Source organism: Montipora capricornis, chromosome 2 (assembly GCF_036669925.1).
Source record: "Montipora capricornis isolate CH-2021 chromosome 2, ASM3666992v2, whole genome shotgun sequence".
Taxonomy (NCBI): domain Eukaryota; kingdom Metazoa; phylum Cnidaria; class Anthozoa; order Scleractinia; family Acroporidae; genus Montipora; species Montipora capricornis.
This window is the reverse complement of record NC_090884.1, coordinates 2,992,106-3,011,034: the sequence shown is the minus strand read 5'-3', so window position 1 is coordinate 3,011,034 and position 18,929 is coordinate 2,992,106. Positions and strand designations below refer to the sequence as shown.

Sequence of the window (18,929 nt, the reverse complement as noted above, 5' to 3'; positions counted from 1 at the left end):
GAGGTTACAGGTTCAAACCCCGTTAAGTTCTGAGTTATTTAGGCTTCTCTATGCAAGTAGGGCATGGAGTTCCTTGCCTGCGTGGCTGGCGGGATATTTTAATGCAGAATTGAATAAATAATAATAATAATTATTATCAATGGTTGCTTCACTCAGTTTTGGCCACAAGTGATCTCAAAACTACTAGTCCACATGCCAGTCATGGCCCACTCGCAGCCAAAACCATTGTACTTGCGAATGTTGAGAGGGTAAATGCTCGAGGATACTAGCTACATCAGCCTACTCTAAAATCTGAGGGAAAACTCAGATGTAATAAGCCTCCAGTTGGTACCAGAATTTTTCTCACGTGCGGCGGACGGAAATTTTTTGCTTCGCTTCGGCTGCCAATAGAGACATGACTGACACCGGAAACTGCATAATAAAAACCTCTGGCACCCCAGGGTAGCATCCAGTACCCTGGAAAGCAATGAATACACAAATAAAATAAAATAAAGTGCAATAAACACAAAGAATGTTCCAACTTCAGAAATTTTATTTTACAGCTTTTGAGGCAGTGGCCTATTCCCTGGACTTCATCTTTTCTCTGGCCAACTTTTTCTTTGAAACTTTCTTGACCTCCACTTCCTCCTCTCCACGCGGTACAACTTCTTCTCGCTCAGCCAAGATCATCTCAATGTGACAGGGTGAACTCATGTAAGCTGTGATCAACAAAAACAGATAAAAGTAAATGAAAATCTCCTTAAAAAGGCAATGGTAGATATCTTTGTAACAGTGATAAAATGAATGACACAATTCTTAATTTTGATGCAATACCTTAGCATTAATTTATGATTTCATATGTTGAATGGTCACATTTAGTACCATCTTGGTGCTGTAGGAAAGGTACAGTATAAAGGAAACTATAGGAAAGAGTGTTTTCACGTGACGTCACAACAGCCAGGTTGGTGCCCTCACTAATCCTCCAGGTATTGCCCTGTATTATCATGCGAACATTTTCTTTTGTTTTGGTGGAAAAACAAGGTTACTGATCCTGCGAGTGAAAGCACTCTATAAGAAATAAACTAAACTGAACTGAACTTCTAACCACATGGCAAAAAATTGCCAAAACCAATCAATCTATGTCACAATGACGGCAAAGGAAAAGGTACAATGATTGTACAACTTACGATTGATTCGTCCATGGGCTCTGTATGTGCGCCTTCTCATTTTGGGAGCTGCATTGACTTGAACGTGCTCGATCACTAAGGAATCCACATCCAATCCCTGAAGAGAGAGCAAAAAGGAAAATCAATTGACCGAATGCAAAAATGGCCGCCAACAAATTATTCTTTTTTCTTTGTGTTAATTAGCCTAACTAGCCTCGTTCACACGCATAAAATTCAAAGAATTTGGGCTGTAAAACAAGGCTAGCTAGGCTAATTAACACAAAGACAAAAGAATAATTTGTAGGCTGCCATTTTTGCATTGGTCAATGAACAGTGACTTCTACGATAATGAAGTTAACCAATTCTTCCTTGGCACTTGCCAGATCTAAAGGATCATGGAGCAACTTCTTATCCAATACTCCAGTGTTTTACAAGCATGTCCATCTGCCTTTTTTAGCTGTAAGAGTGTTAAGCATGTAAATGGCTGAGAATTAAAGGATTGAGGCAGTGCAGTCAAGTGGTTTCGGAGATTAATTTAAGTTACTTGACGAAATTCATCGGCCCACTGAAATCGATTAATTAATTTTACTCATACTGGTTCTTTTAACAGAGCCCAAAACCCCAAAAGAAAGTACTTTGGCATAGACAGTTTCAACAAAGTTTCAATTACCTTATATTCAGCATTGCTCTCAGCATTCTTGAGAAGCTGCAGAAGAATCTCTGCACTTTTCTTTGGCCAACGCCCTTGTGATCCTGGGACGTTCATGTTCTTGGCCTAAATGTAGAAAACAAGATTTATTTGTGAACATAATTTAATAAATTAGTACAGGGAAAATGACAGAGTAATTGAAAGGCAGAATTTTGAAGCAAAACTGCAAAATAGACAAGCAGCGGTTAGATATGACAAAAACATCCTGATGGAACATATAGTTTGTTTTAATGGATACAGAGAGGACCTATGTTTCTACTTTGCCATATGTAAAACTTTTCAAATTTTTGTACAAAATGAGTAGACATGGTTAGGGGCGAAAGAGAATTTCAACAAACTTTGCTTGCAACATTCTTTTGTGAAATGTGGTCCCCTGTAATGACTATATTACAAAAACTCCTGTTGCACAATCACAAAAAACAAAAATCTCCATAATGTAGACACAAATGTAGCCAGTCTGGCTGAGGTTTCAAAAAGGCTTATGGTGTAAGAGGACAAATAAGCCACACTTGCAATGAATCTGGGGACTTTTCCATGTGCTTGACATACAGAGACACAGAGGAAAGAATACCCATAAGAGATATATTCATGAGGAGTGACTTAACCCATTGACGAGTAAAATTGTCTGGCATTAGACAGCGTAAAATACTAAGTCTAAGTCTGGCCGGTTCAGGGTTAATGGGGTTATGCCATGCAAAATGATATAATTTCAAAGGCCAAAAAGTAGAATGCAACATTGCAATAACCACTTAAAACCATTGAAAAACATAAAAGAAATACAACAAAAGGAAAGAGAAGCATGGACACAAATGGACAAGATTGAAAGTCAAACGGATTGCATTTGGGTAATCTTGAAAAAAGTTGGCTTGACTTTTTTTAAGTTTTTGGCAAATCACTTGAAAAAAGAAGTTTTTTGCTCAGAATCATTTTAACTGTGATGTAATGATAATTTTTAATTATCAGTAAAGGAAATCCATATTAGCATTTTCAAGTTTTAAAAATAAAACTTGTGATTAACCAAAGATTTCCCCTAAACACCATAAAATAACATGACATAGCCCCTTTAAGGATACTCCCTAAATGTGGGAGTTGACCCTATGACCTTAGTAGTTCAGGGGATCACCAATGCTGACATATAATAGGGAAGATATTGTTAATGCCATTTATGTGCCAACCAGAGCCTCATTAGCTATCGAAACACAGGGTCTTTTGTTCCGGTGGTTGGCACATTTGAATAACAAAAGCAATGTTTGTAAACAGATATCTTCCCTATCATATAGCAAGCCAGTCAACATAACTCTGTCCCAATTTCTCAAGTATGCAAAATTAATATACCTGAGCTTTTCGTCCAATGCCACCATTGAATCTACGGAATGGAACGATCTGCTTCTTGGCCATAACATCTTTGAGGTATCTGTTTGCCTTCCTGATATGCATTCCCTTGATAGCTGCAGCTGCTTCATGGGTATTTTTAAAGTGCACACGGAGGTTGGAACCTCGTGCCTTGCAAGATTTGGTTGGATTCTCGGGATCGGTCGAGTATCGAGTCATTCTTGCGTTATTCAACCTATCAAAGAAATATTTTGCCATTCAGACTTCTTTCAGTCTACACAAAAGCTTATCAATGTAAAACAGTGTAGAAGAATTAGAGCAATTAGAGAATACCTATCCACACAGAAACATTACTATTTAACCGTGTCACCACCGTCCCATAATATGTAGAGAGACGCAGTGGCCTCATGGTTAGTGCGCTTGACTCCGGATCGAGTGGTCCAAGTTCCGGGCCTGGCCGGGGAGTATCTTGGAGACGCCTCTTTGATGATAAGCTAATATAACATCCGACATTGTGTTGTGTTCTTGGGCAAGACACCTTACTCTCACGCTGCCTCTCTCCACCCAGGTGTATAAATGGGTAACCCTGCGATGGACTAGCATCGATCCCATCCAGGGGGGAGTATAAATACTCCTAGTCGCTTCATGCTACAGAAACCAGAGATAAGAGCTGGCCTGATGGGCCTTCCTAGGCTCGTAACAGAGACTTTTACCGCCGTCCCATAGTCGATGAACATTTTAAAACTTTACCAAGCAGTGAAAACGGAGTGCACCACCGTCCACAGATAAATATGAATATGAATGTTACAAGTCGAAGCAGTAAAATGGACTGCCACTTCAGTTTGCAGTCCCGTAGTGAATGAATAGGGAACATATCTGTTTACAGACATTGACGTCAAATTTCTTTTGATTCTATATTTGCCAACCACAGAGCAAAAGAAACTTTTGTTTTGGAATCCATTAAGGCTCTGATTGACACATTAATATCAATAGGTGACATCATCGATATCTTCGCTATATGAATATTATATTACTCAAAGGAGTAAAATGTACTGCCCCCGTGGTCCGCAGTGTGGATTAAAGAACGAGGTATACCACACGTGTATTGTTGTTGTTGTTGTTTCGATCCATTGCTTAAATAACTAAGTGGCCGAATAATTAGAATGTGGGACTGCGGTGTCAGCCTTCTGAGGTTGAAGATAAATGAAATATCTAAATTATAGACTGACTGTGGGACTGCAGTGGCAGCCTTTCGAGATTAAATGAAAGTGGACGGGTATTCTGTAATCTAGCTGAAGAATTTCTACTCAATCCAACTTTGAAATAGCTGCGTTTTAACTCAACAAAAATACAGCTGAGGCCTCATCTCGCAAATGCACTCTAAGACGGATACATTTTATGATTTTCACATCATGGACAATGTTTTTGTGGACCAAAAGGTATCCGTCGAGATTACACGATAATTTTCAAGTTTCCCCCACGGTTACCACATTCAATTCATTGAAAATACAAAGTGATAACTACACTGAAAGTATGTAATATATTGAATAAATTATTGGCAAGGATTGGCGAGATAACAGCCGATTTTGTAAACACATTTCAGCAACTCTCACCTTCGTTAGAGGAAGGTAGGAAGAGGACAGCTACCCGTCAGCCCCTTCGCTATGTTCACTTTCATGCGCAGGCGCGTTACCAAACGAAAAGATGGCGTCCAAAAGTTGACGAAGTTGACTTGATTTGAAAGTCGAGTTTTCTGCCCGTGGCATTACATCCCACGATGTTTTGGGGTAAGTAAATTTCTACATATATCAGCTGTGTTTTCTCTTTGTGTCTACCTGAAAATCGTGGGTAAAACAGCATAGAATGTCTCGGATATTACGTAAATTTTGACCGTACGTAATCAAAGAAAAATTAATTCTCTCGATTTCAGGGGTTACGCTAGATTCTGGCAAGCGATACACCCAAACGGTGGAGAAGTCCTTCCACTTATCAATGGCTGCACTAGGCTTTCAGAACTGTTCTACATTGCCGGTTACTGTCATGGTTGAAGTTGATAAAGCACAGTTTGCATTGTGCACATTGCAACCTGGCAAAATTCCGCAGCAGTCTTTGGATTATTGCTTTACTGAGGGAGAAGAGATCACTTTCTTCATGGAAGGCCCTGGAGATGTCCATTTAACAGGTTTACTCTGCACATTAAATTTTCATTGGGAGGACTCTGTCAAGTCAAATCACGGCTAATACACAATATACGAAATGTTCATTTAAAAAAATCATTAATAATTCCCTAGCAAACATCGATAAAAATGTCACGTGCATGAGCTTAAACCCGATAAAACACCTCTCATTAGCATCCTTTTTTCTAAAGAATAGTAATGAGGCCAGCATGTTTTTTTTGTACATGTATGCCGATGATTATTTTCTCCTCACATCTTGAACCTTTGTTTGTACTCCTGAGGGACGTGCTTTTTGTCTGACACTTGCAGACTGCAAACAGCAGATTGCATAACCCTAACCCTAACTTAAAATGCTAGTTATAGAAAGCTAACCATTTTAAAATGGGTGCTTAGCCTTAAATACTGTTTATCAGTGCTGGTAATTTTCTGAAAACTTTGAAAATAATTGTGTGTGAATTTAATCTTTAAGTGCCCTCGGGCCCATGCGATTACATAAACATATCAAAGAGATTTTTTCTTGTTTTTGCGATTGACTCGTTACAAACAGATACCTAATGCCAATACAATGTACAGAGATAACTATGAAGGATAATGTAGCTTGCCCTAGCCTTCTCCCCAAAGTGAAATGTATGGTTCCACTTGATAATTTGATTCTTCTATTCTCTTGAGCATTTGTCTGAGGTGGTATAAGTTGTTGCTCCTTATCATCTTAACGAGTTACTATAGTATTTCTTAGAAATCAGTTTTGTGAAACAAACTAGTGATAAGAAGTCATGACGTTTCAACCACTCCACTTGGTTATTTTCAAGTGCAAGTAAAATTATATAAAACATTATTACTGTGTTTCAATTATCACAGTAATTAATTTTTGCTTGCACTTGAAAATGACCCCAGAGAGGTCGGAACATTGGGACTTTTGTCATCATTGTTATTATTATAATAATATTATATTTATTTCCTTGAAAGGATATTTGATGGAAGAACCAAATGCTCTGGAATTTGAGGAAGATGAAGAGGAAATGACAGCTGACAGTGATGAGTCATCTGAATCAGTGCCAGATGCTAATTCATCAGATTCTGAAGATGAATCACTCAGTGATGAAATAACGTTTGGTAATCTACTTCACAGTGAAGAAATTGCAAGCGATTCCGATGAGGAGGACAGTGACGATGACGATTGGGATCCATCGAAAGATAATCCAAAACCAAGGAAAAGGTTTAAAAAGGATAAAAAGAAAAAGAATACTGAAAAAGAACAAAAAAATGGCGACCCTGCACAAAAAAAGGGAAAACTAACTGAAAGAAAAGCACAAAATGTAAATTCAGTTGGTAAAACGGATAGTGTTGGTGATAGAATTAGTAGTAATGATGATGATGATGATGAATCTTGGACTCCAGAAGAAAAAGTTGAAACAGAGAATAAGGTTAAAGTGAAAAAGAAAAACAAAAAGAAGAAACAAACTGAAACTGTGGAAAGTGCGCAAACTCAAACCCAAGTGAAGAAAGTAAAGAAAAAAGATCATGAAAAGAATGAAACTGAAAATGAAGGGATTGGAAGTATAAATGATGTCTCAAGTGCAACAAACACAAACAATTTAGACTCATCTGATAAGTCCAAGAAAAAGAAACGTAGCAAACATCAGAATAAAGATTCTGGACTGCAAGCGAGCCCTGTGGCAAAAATGGATGAATCAGGAGCCTCTGAGGTAATGTTTACTTTAACCCTTTTCCATCCAAAGGGCCCCATTGCAGGGATGCCAACCTCTGGAGATCTAAAATCTGGAGATATTTTCCATCTGGTCTCCCCAACCCCCCCCCCCCCCCCACGATTAACTCACCCATTTCCCCTTCCCCCCAAAAAACGCACTCACCTACCCCTTCCCCCCCTTCAGAATACAAGAATAATCTATTTTGAACAGGAAATTTGCGGGAAAACAGAGCACTTATGTCAATAATTTTTATTGGTTAAACGGAAAAATCTGATCAATCAATCGTTTATACGGCTGTGATAACAAACAGAGCTTTGTTTTGTTCAGAGATGAAGAAATGCATCAACAAACAATGAAACAAGTTTGAAAAAATCAAATTTTTTGAACTTGGGGATACAATTTGAGCCTCCAATGGAGCAAAGTCTCCAGAGTTGGTTTTATCCGGGAGATTTAATGGCCCGTACGGGAGACCGGGAGATTCGTTCCGTATCCGGGAGACTCCCGGATAATGCTTGAGAGTTGGAATGTCTGCCATGGACGAGTAAAATCTATATGTCACTCTTGGGCCTGAAAGGGTTAAAGTTGAGAAAGGTGATCTGATGTCATGGGCAATTACAAAATTAATGGTCATTTCTATTGCCCTTTCAACAAAGACTAGAAACATCTCGCCTTCTAGCGTGGAACACACATTTCCTTTCTATCAATATGCATTTTACGTCCATTGCCCCTATACCAAGAAAATCTCTTCCCCCTTGCTTCCCATTGTTTACATGTATGTTAAATGTCTGTGACCCAAGGTTTTGGTTGAAGGGAGGGGCTTATATAAGGAGTTAACAACTTCGTAGCGTTATATAATGTGTTATGTCATAGCGATACAATGGGACTGCAGTTATTAGTGCGAGGAAGGGTGCGAGGAAGGGTGGCAGCAATACACCCTGTCAGTGATTGTATGGGGATGGCAGCAACATCCTGGCCATGCGACAAATGAGGGTGGCAGCGACACACCCTGAGCATAAATGGGCAATAGAGTAGGGTGGTAGTTACACACCCTGCAACATGTGGCTGGAAGTGACAAGTACTAATGTGAGCCTGCAAAATGTGGTGCAAACCACAGCTGAGATGGTGGGGTAAGGGGCCCCACCCAACCTGCTGCAAGCAATGCAAAGTGGCAGGTGTGCACCCATACTTGTAGTCCAGCGTTATTGAAACAACAGGCCAGGGAAGTGTGAGGGAAACTAAAGAATAACTTGTACAAAGAAAGCCTACAAAGTAACAATAACAAGTAAAATTCACTCTTAAATTTCACACGACAGGCAAGAAAACATTCTTTGCTGAGGTACTGTAACACAACTGTTGATGGTGATGGTTTGATATTTTTGTGAGATTAAGATGATACGTCAGTTGCCTGGCAATTTCTTGGTTTTCACATGATGTCATGGCGGCCATGTTGGTGTCCCTAAATTAAGAAACAGCGGCCATGTTGGTGCCGTGACCCAATCCTCCAGAATTATTAAATTATGCCACCGTTTTCTTTTGCTTAACCCTTTAAGCCCCGAGGGGTTCCCCATTGACGAGTAAAATCGTCTGGCGTTAGACAGAGTAAAATCTATAAGTGCCATTTGGCACTATCGGGGCTGAAAGGGTTAAGTGGGAAAACATAGCTGTTGATAACGTGAGTGAAAACCAAGAATAGGCTTAGAGATAACTGAAATGAATATCAGTCACAGGCAGGTAAAGGTCTTGCTGGATTTCCTGGGAATGTTTTTCTTAAAAGAAGTTTCTTAGGGAAACATTTAATAATAAAAACTAACAATAAAAAGTACGAATTACATTTGTTGTGGGAGTAGGGCTGGCATAGTGGTGAGAGCACTTGCCTTCCACCCGTGTGGCCTGGGATCGATTCCCGGATTCCACGCCATATGCGGGGTTGAGTTTGTTGGTTCTCTACTCTGCTCTGAGAGGCTTTTTTGCTGTCCAAAATTCTATTTTCAGTTACTCAGATGGAACAAGTCTGTTAATTGATGGAGATTGGCTAGGACCTACATTCTTTTGGGTTATCTGATTGTGGCATGGGATTTTGAAAAAAAAAAATCAAATTTTTTCACAAGGGATAACACAAAGTGATCACGTTGATCATCAAGGCGCAGGACGTTTGCTGAAGCAATTCAGCAACGGGGTCTTATTTTATTTTATTAATAACTAAACAATCACCATTTTTGTTGATGCTTTTATTGACAGACAAATAAAAGAAAACTACCAGGAGGTATTGTGATGGAGGACTTGAAGAAAGGAAATGGGCCAGTGGCAAAGAAAGGGCAATTGGTAATGGCTAACACCCAAAGTTACCGTAGTAGTGAGAAACAAGAAAGTTTCATATGCAGACGTGAAAAACAACGGGAAACAAAGATTGAAAATGCTTCATCAGACTAGTCTTGAGTCAAGAAGGTCTTATCTGTCTTTGATAGAATGTTACAAGACTATCCACGGCCTAAATGGTGTTAGCTGGGCCAATTACTGTGAATTTTTTTCTTATGACCAAACAAGGGCAAATGAATTACTTAAAGGTGCACTGTCATGAGCTGCGCATGCTCGAGTTTGTTTGCTCTTGCGCTCACAGAAAATTCTAGCCGCCATTATGGATTCATGCGTGAGTCACGTATATTGGCAGTTAATGAATTCTATGTCAAACACAGCGCTCAGAATTTAATATTTACCTGTCAGGAAGAACTTTTCGGATCAATAAACTTTTGTAAATGTGAATGTGCTTGCAGTACAAAGCGAAATTACTTTCGCTGCATGCTTCGTAGCCAGCATCGAATTAAGCTTGCAGCCAGGCGTGAAAAATTCTTTGCTAACCCTAACACTTTTCAAGTTTTCGCAAGACGCTAGCGCATGCGCAACTTATGACAGTGTCCCTTTAACAGCCAAGGGCTAAGATATTGTTATTTTCATTAGCTCTAATAATTAAACAATGGAACGTGCTCCCTGAAGAAATAGCAAAAGAAAACAATTTTACTGTTTTTGAAAGTAAATTCGAGAACGTTTTTAAAAATTAGTTACTTGTAGGAATACTGTATTTTTGTCATATTTCATTATTACGTTTTTCTGTTACAAATAATAATATAATCAGGGCATGAAAGTGGCCAGTCTGGTGCACTTTCATGTCCTGATATTAATATAACGGTTTCTGTTGAGATATGTCCAGGTTTGCACCCAAATGCTGCAAGTTTTGCAAAAGTCGTGAGTCCTAGTTGGGGACTTTTCTTCTTTTACCTTTTACAACTTGTGATTTTTTGCAAAATTCTCAATTTTTGCATTTGCATGCAAACCTGGATATAAGTGCCTACGTCTGAATGTGTGTTTTTTGGTTATAAGGCACAGCATTTTTTAGTTAAAAATTGTTCTGAACTAGGGCTACGTATATCTTCGGCTGAGTATTTTCGCTCAACAATGATAATTTCGCCAATAATTTACCAAGCAATAAATTAAAAGAACAGAAGTTATGACAAAACATGTTGGCCATTGACGTTTTGAAACATAGTGTTATGGATCTGCTTCTCTTCAGTCTTCATCTTTGCTTTGTATTTCGAACTCATTGTTGATGTTATTTGCATCTTATGAAGCATCTTATAACCAAGTCTCTAGGCATCAATATGTAAACTTGACACAAACAAGTTGGAAAGTTGGAAAAGTTAATTGAGTATTCTTTGTAGGGCTGTAAAAGAATTTCCTCAAACTCTGCTCTCTTTGTGCTATTTTTCCTTTCTTGTCAGGTTCATGTATACTACAAGGGTAATTTAGCCAAGAGCAAAAAACAGTTTGATGCTTGTTTGAGTGGTCCTCCATTTTCCTTCAGACTTGGTGCTGGAGAGGTTATAAGTGGTTGGGATTTGGGTGTTGCTGGTGAGTAAGAGGCAGTTACTTTACTTGTGCATAATAATACGACGACGATGGCGGCGGGCGACGGCGACGACGATGACGATGACGACGTCGACCACGACGACTAATAATAATAATAATAATAATAATAATAATAATAATAATAATTATTATTATTATTATAATTATTATTTATGTGAGGACAAGCTTCAAAGAACTCAGAATACTGCTGCAGGTCTACACTGTAATAATTACTGGCTCTAAGCACCATAAACACATTACCCCTGCACTCCAAGAGTAACACTGGCTACCAATTAAATCACAGATAATATGCAAAGTTCTCCTCAAGTACTCTGTCCTCTCGATCTATCTTACCTCCTACAAGACTGTCATCCACCACATTTACGTTTATCCTCCAATTGAAATCACTTCTTACTATCCCTGCTGTGAATACCATGATTTATGGCAAACATGCGTTTTCCTTTCACGCACCAACATTATGGAATACACTTCCTAATTCTGTCAAATGATGTTGACACGAACAATGAAGATAATATTATTTTGGCTTAGAGGCTTCAAAGAAACCACAAGAACCACAAGGCTTTCACACAGAACCTCCCACAGACAGAACAAAGATGACTAGAGACAACAATGGCTTAAAGACATCAAAGAACTTTATTAGTATTGATCAAAAAAGGCTAATTTAAGTGACTGTACGGTCGAAAACGTTTTGGTCCCTAAACTTTTTTTTTTTGTAACTTTTAGCCTTTTTTATAATCATCTTAAAAGCAACTATCATGACAACTTTATTAGTATTATTTGCAAATAACTTGCTTGCAGTTTGCAAAGTATCTTTTTAGAAATCCAATCTTGTTTTCATACAGGTATGCAAGTTGGAGGCAAAAGAAAACTTACCGTACCGCCCTCAAAAGGGTAAGATTGAAACACATGTCAAAATTTCCACTGGTTCTCTTACCTTTACTCTTGTTCTCTGCTGAAAATTCTACTTTGGGTGGCAGCAGTGTGGAGGGGTGCTTAGGGCTGAACACACACATGCATGATTTTTCCTTTATTACTGGGCTACCCAAGGCTACCCCTACTACAGTGATGCCCAGTCATAAATTCATTCAATTCGTGGCGTTAGAAATTGAATTCCCATGCGACGTTGGCTTTATTCTATGATTTCATTGGCTCCAATATGCTCTCTTGGGATGTGTAACTTATAGTATAAGGTGCGATTTCATTGGCTTCAATGGGAAATGATACATATGCATTGGAGTATTCTGTGGTAAATATAAATTGAATAAGTATTTGAAGATTGGAGGAGACTTCCCTTGCAAGATACCTCGTGTTAGAAGCTAAAACATTAAGTGTGCACTCAGTGTTTGACTTGAAATGCTTTCTTCACAACACCCCCCAGGATTCCCCAGGTCTGGCCCTTGATCACGCTCAAAAGACGGCAGCTGTAACCACCTCCTTAAACATTTCTTCATGTTCTTCACAGGTAGCCCAGTTAATGCTCAGGAAGCATTCTTGTTTTAGAACAGAAATGCTTACGCATTTGAATTCTTTTCTACTGTAGGTATGGCAGTCAAAAGAGGGGACCAATACCACCAAACAGCACTTTAGAATTTGAGATTCAATTAATGCAAATACAATAATTATTATTATTCTGAATGAATTTTGAAGCCAAATTGCTTTTGAAAAATGATATTTTAGAATGTATAATAATATTATTATTTTGTAAAAAAAAACAAAAAAAAACAAAACAAATAACAGTCATGACATTGTTACTATCAGTAAGTGCTCATTGAAGAAAAAATGCCATGTGCCACATTTTTAAAGTGTTTGATTTATCATGAGGCCAACAAGTTTCAAACCTTAGTTTCAAGCAGAGGATTGTTTATTTCAAATTAACTTAATGATCTACCACTGCTACCGTAACTTGTGGGTCAAGGACAAAATGACATCAAACACTCAATCTCCTATAAAGAATGTATTGTGTATGAACATGACTGATTTAGTACACAGTACTGGAGTTTCGGGCTTTCAGACAATTAAACTAGTCTCTTGTTTAGTTACTATGCTGCATTCCAACTCAAGTGAGTCTTGTTTTTTCTCTTCTTTATCAGCTCTTTTGAACGCGAGTATTTGCTGTTCATAAAATCCAAAACCTCTAGTCAAAGTAAAAACCTTTGAATCAAAATTAAAGGTCAAGATTTTGCCAGTTGGGTTTTAAGCAAACAAACTTTCATTGATACCGGTAATAAATTAAAAAGAGAAAAGTAAAATTTTTATGGTAGTGGCACTTAATAATTCTTTATTTTCTTTGAAAGACAGAACTCAGCTTTCTAAAGTTTATTTTAAAAACATTTTCAAAGTCTACTCGATTATTTAAGGCTTACTTACTTACCACCACCTTCTATGTAGAGATTGCTGTGTGAAACAATGTTTGGAAAAAGGCGTGCATCATACCCACATCATATTTGAATTTGTAGTCGTTCTTGTTCAGTCTCACAACTCCCTTGACATGGATCAGTGTCAGATACTTCCTCATTTGGAAAAGGTATTATCTGAGGATCCCTCAATTAATGCAAGCACCAGTAATTTGCCAGGAATGATCCAGCTCAAATTATAATGGGAATATCATGGTGTCTGCAATCAAAGTAGTTATTGAACTTGAAGAACCCTAGTACAAACCCTTTAAGACAGTCTATGATGTTCAGATTGTGAGACAACTTACCATTAATATAGCAGCAAGGAGAAAGAGAATGATGTAGAATGAAAATGCACCAATAGGCCATAGATTTCTTTGACAGTCATTTTGTTCTGATATACCGCAAAATGCCTATCATTGTGACACAGAGGTTGCCAAGTGTCTTCGACGAGCAGATCGGTAGAAGTTTCATGTTTACAAGACAACAGAGATGATAAATCCCGAACTGATTTGAAGGACAAAAAGCAAGGTGTGGCTTAAAATCATTTTTCTTGGTTTAATTTCATTTCAAACCAGTTCAATTTTGATTTTTCTTCGTCTAATGTTGAACTGGTTTAAGAAAGTTTGACCTAGGAAAAAATTTGACCACAATATGTGCACCTGGTATTTTTGGTTATTCAGTTGAGCACATCTTTATACAGTTACTTCAAATATCCATTGCAAAAAGCCATGACATTATTTTATATAATTATTTATTTTTTTAAGTGCTACTATGATGAATTTTGCATCTTTCTTATCTAAGCCATTTTAAGACATAAGCTTGTGGTCTCCTAAGAAGAAGAATGCTGTTTACTATTTTTCAAATATCTCTTTTTTTCCCAGAGATATTCCAGTTTTATAAGGTGGAAATTAGTGAAGTGATGATGTCATAAAGTCAACTGAACTTTGATCACATATGATGAAAAGAGATATCTCAACCAATTTGTATCAGAAATGCTTGATTCTTTGCAGCAAGATTCTAGCTCCACAATATGTGCATACCAGATTTGTTACCATGGCAACATACTGGGTTCCAGACCTCCCTAATTTTATAGGCTTTGCTGGGCACCTTTGACGTTCTATTTTGATATTTGCCAATGGTGCCTCGTCGGCATGATCCTGCAAGCATGTAAATATGTTAAGTCGAGTTTGTGGCCTTGTTAAATGTTTTCTCGCTTGAGATCACCAAAATATTGAAATCAGGTTGGAGGGAACTGGAAAAGAGTGAGTTATCATGGGAACCAATTTCTTGATAGCCGTAGGTGTGTTGCCTGTAGACCTATTGGCCCACCAAGTTTCAATGGTCTCTACTGCAAATTGACCCAGATAGCTCTATTTGTATACGTGATGTTATATTGGGTTTAGTGAATGATGTCATCAGTCCTTTCATTCGCATATTTGATACATTTTTCAAACTTAAATATCTCCACAACCACTGCAGATATTTCCAAATGACAAACAAACCTAAGAATTCAAGGGATAAAAAGTTGATCATAGTAGCACTTTAAAGGGCTATAAAATGAAATAACAAAGGTAGTTTCACTGACCTCAAACCTTCGATTCCACAAAAAAAATTCTTTTGGCATTAACTGATGGCACACCTAGCAGCAAGTTGTTTGGTGAAAAGCCATGGTAATATGAAGCACATCTTTTGTCTTCCACTTTTGAACGCGTTTTTTATGGCAATGGCGCTGTGATTGGCTACCCGAGTGGGCAAGATGGAGCTATCTTGCTCGCTCGGGATTTCTCGCTTGGTCCCGCAAGATCAAAGATCATGTTTTAAGTCATATAATAAATCCTTTATTGACCAAGCTTGTTCGGTCAAGATGGCTGGATATTGGCCTTGTTATTTTTTTGCATGTTTATGGACCTTGACTTCGTCTTGGTCCATAAACAGGCAAAAAAAGAACTTGGCCTATATCCAGCTATCTTGCCCATATATATTGCCCTGCAACTTCTAAAAGTATTTGTGATATTAATCCTCTATTTTACTCGGCCCCATGCAATTTTATGGTACAATAAAAGTAGAATTTTAGTGTGCAAATGCTAAAAAATATGTTAAGAGATTTATCTTTATCAAATTTCGATGTTATGGACACTTTAAGGAAACTGTATCGTCTTCCATAAAGTGTTGGAGTCTCATCATTTTGTTATCCTGGATATAAATAAAAACATTTTCACATCTTCAAACAGACTCCAGACTGAGGAAATCAGCTTTCTCTGACGGTTGGACCTTTACATACTGTATGTCAGCTTGAGGCTGACCCTTTTGCAGAGGAAGTGATTGTTTCAGGACAAGCTGTTGAAGCAGCGGTTTGGTTCAGTCCACTATCTTTAGTTTCAAGTAGCTGTTTCATGATGGTGTCTCTCTTGGTTACACAATTCCTTGTTATTTCTTGAATAGAATCAAGAAAATGAGAATGAAACTCTGACAGGGCAGTCACTCCTACAACAAAAAAATTAATAAATACTATTACATGTTATAAACCTTAATTGAGCAGTAAGTAAAGGGGAGCTTAACAGTTCCCTCTGTGGTGGAATGCATGGATGATGTATTAAAATCAACATTGAGACACTTGGTTCATTGTTGTATAATAAGTTTATTCTTAAAACAGACTGAATTGCAAGGAAACTACCTTGAGACTTTGTCCAAGCCTTTAAAGTGCCCCTGTGACCAAAAAATCAATTCATATTTTTCTTTGGATTTCAAAACTTTGTTAACAAAATACTAAGTGACCCACGTTTTTAAGCCTTGATTTCAAAAAGACACCTCTTTATTTTAACTGGAATTTTCCTATTTAATGGTCCGCCATTACTAACATTATGTTCTTGAGAGAGTTGGATCCAGGAGAAAATGACGTCAAAGGCTCACTAGTTTAAGAATGCAATAGGTGTGTACGCCGCAGAATTAATATGCAGCACGGGGGTTTTGGGCTCTCAGACTTTTAAACTCCCGCTTTGCACATAATTATAATAAGCTGCGTTCACACGCTGAAATTTTAAGCCAGTGAGCGTCTGACGTCACTTTTCCCTGGATCTAACCGTCTGAGGTCCAATCGGTCAGTTTTGAACGTGAGTAATGGCGGACTGTGAAATCCAAAACTTACACTCAAAGTAAGCGGCCTTTGGATAAAAATCAAAGCTCAAAATTTTGCTAGTCAGGTGTTAAGCAAACACACTTTCAAAATCTGAAGGAAAAAAGGAAGTGGTTTTTTTGATCACAGGGGCACTTTAAGTTGCATCTGATTGAAATGTGCAGTGTAAGTCGCCCAAAGCCATATTTTAAATGGGAGCCTAATGTAACAAGTGAGCAATATAATATTGTTCATTATTGGAATTACTTTAATTAATTATAAAAAAATTATCCAATAATAATTATCCAATAATCAACTTTCAATACCTCTTTCACCTTGTTGACTGTGTGACTGGACCGATTCCAGGGCATCAGATAGCTAAAGTTTGATTTAAAAAACAAATTCTGTGCAATTAGCGGTACTAGATGGTTACTGTTGGAGGACAGTAATATTATCATTTGCCTTTGTTGGGACAAACACTCATAACAACCCACTAACAGATCCTGAGTTGAACAAAAACTTGTCATTTTACCTTTGCGGCATTGTCCTTAAATGCTGAGAGAAATTTTTTCAAGCTGTCTTCTGAAGCTGTGTCCTTAAGTTCTTTGTAAGCTTCAATAATTTCTGTCAAAAGTAATAAAGAGAAAACATTGGTGCTAGGTTTAGAAATTTCTCTGTTTTCCTGTGCCTTACAACACAGTAAAGTTCTTGGGTGACATGAGATACAAGCATTTATTATATCCTCAAAATAATATTGTGTTTCTTTTTAGAATTGGTTTAAATTTCCTTTCATTTCCAAACCATCAGTGGCAATTTTAACCAAAATTCTAAATTTTTAAAAAATTCCAAAAACCATGACTTGAAACGTTCCTCTCGTCCTCCATTTTATATACAGTTTCCAATACTTATATCATTAGTAGGGCTGATGTATTAATCAAACCATATAAAACTCATACGAAAGAGAAAATGTCTTTCACTCAATGACATTGATAAAATGGTATTTGTAACCAACCTTCAAGTGGATTGCAAAGCAGCTCTTTCAGACGACTTTCAAACTCTTTGTAAGCTTCACTGTTGATAGAAAGAATCAGAGAGCTAACAGTTACCGTGTAGAATATCTCATGCATTGTTCAAATGCATTGCTAGAAATCCCTTTAGAAAGAATCAAACATTGAGGAAATGTGGGCTGAGGGAGTCTAACATTTAATGGAATGTGTGGTTCCAGAAAATATCCATACCCCCACCACGGAAGACAATTGGAAATTCCGAGGGAGAGGGGGGGTTAAAGGGCAGTAATTTCCAAGGGGTAGGAGGGTTTCGTGGGAAACTACTTTTCTAAAGGGTCACGAACCACATACAAAACATTGAAAGCAACATACGATCGATCTGAAGCACAAAACACACTATCGGACGATGTTTCGAAACATAAGTCAGTTTTGAGATAAAGTTAATACTATTAGCTTCAATGTTTCCGTTTTTCTTTGAGTTAGCTAGCGCTACAATCTCCCGAAGCTAAGAACAATGTGTCTTTCCTTTGGGACGGATTCAAACATTTAAAATGGCGGTCTCAACTGGAGTCTCATCCCCAGACTTTCACGTTTGTCTCTTTTTCGTCCAACCAACACTTCCGTTCACTTGTGTATCACTTTTCGCTACCTTCACATGCAGTAAACACATTTTTGATAGGATTTATGTTTTACTGGGGGTAGTAACTCATTGAAAATGCGATAAGACGCAAGTTCCCACCATCTTAACGCTTGTGTGCAACGACATTTTCCTTTTTGTGGGTGGCATTTAGACCACGGACAGGAACCGGGAGTCAAGTTTTCTCTTGTTTGAGTAAACGCAATATTTATTGCGGCATCGGGAAACGATTGTTGAGGTTCAGTTCGTTATGTCAAACTGGAAATTCTAAAACAGGAGTTTGACTACTCATTGGAGGAAGTAAATCGCGCCAAAAACAATAACAATCGCCCTCTCCATTCCATCCGTGGCTCAAATGCAAGCAACAGCGAGGCTGTGTGTCATTTACCAGCGAGAAGGACTGCTGGAGAGTCAGTAAATTTGAAGACTGCACATAAATCGCCATATCTAAGTTTACAAATATGATGGGTTATTTTGGCGTCAATAATATTCTTCGTAAAACAATCGCCTTTGTGACGACGTTCACGAAACCTACTGCGTCAACATGTGTGGTCCCTAAATATTAAAGAATCAACCTGAAGAAACTGACAAAATGTGTAGACAAAGGAACCTTGTAAGTTTCTGTTTTATTTACTACAGTTTGCTAGGTTGTTTAAGTGAGTGAAATGTTCTCATCGAAGTTCGTACAAAAACGTGAAACAGTCGACGTGCAACCCAAATGTTTAAGCTTTGTAAAGTTGATAGCGCACAAGCTGAAAGTTTAGCTGGATAATGAGCTTAACAA

The 18,929-nt window shown here is 38.0% G+C and overlaps 3 protein-coding genes across 6 annotated transcripts in view; 1 reads left to right on the top strand and 2 right to left on the bottom strand.

Moving 5' to 3' along the window:
- Positions 1-512: 512 nt before the first annotated feature.
- On the bottom strand, positions 513-4,918 carry LOC138038478 (large ribosomal subunit protein uL22-like). Its single transcript, XM_068884354.1, has 5 exons — positions 4,800-4,918; positions 3,190-3,421; positions 1,816-1,920; positions 1,167-1,263; positions 513-698 (listed from the first exon to the last, which is right to left on the bottom strand). The coding sequence occupies exons 2-5, from the start codon at positions 3,403-3,405 to the stop codon at positions 559-561; spliced, it is 558 nt and encodes a 185-aa protein (XP_068740455.1). The 5' UTR covers positions 3,406-3,421; positions 4,800-4,918; the 3' UTR covers positions 513-558.
- LOC138038474 (46 kDa FK506-binding nuclear protein-like) lies at positions 4,842-16,000 on the top strand. Its single transcript, XM_068884349.1, has 7 exons — positions 4,842-4,973; positions 5,117-5,368; positions 6,330-7,069; positions 9,311-9,394; positions 10,846-10,975; positions 11,836-11,884; positions 12,534-16,000. The coding sequence occupies exons 1-7, from the start codon at positions 4,964-4,966 to the stop codon at positions 12,610-12,612; spliced, it is 1,344 nt and encodes a 447-aa protein (XP_068740450.1). The 5' UTR covers positions 4,842-4,963; the 3' UTR covers positions 12,613-16,000.
- Positions 15,205-18,929, bottom strand: part of LOC138038473 (uncharacterized) — an 18,808-nt gene continuing 15,083 nt past the window's right edge. For 3 of the 4 annotated variants that reach the window (XM_068884345.1, XM_068884347.1, XM_068884348.1), the window contains 4 exons: positions 17,514-17,572; positions 17,034-17,125; positions 16,828-16,879; positions 15,205-15,873 (listed from right to left, as the gene is read on the bottom strand). In XM_068884345.1, coding sequence (XP_068740446.1) covers positions 15,677-15,873; positions 16,828-16,879; positions 17,034-17,125; positions 17,514-17,572 — 400 coding nt within the window. In that variant the 3' untranslated portion in view covers positions 15,205-15,676. The remainder of the gene's footprint in view (positions 15,874-16,827; positions 16,880-17,033; positions 17,126-17,513; positions 17,573-18,929) is intronic. The other variant, XM_068884346.1, reaches the window with a different exon arrangement.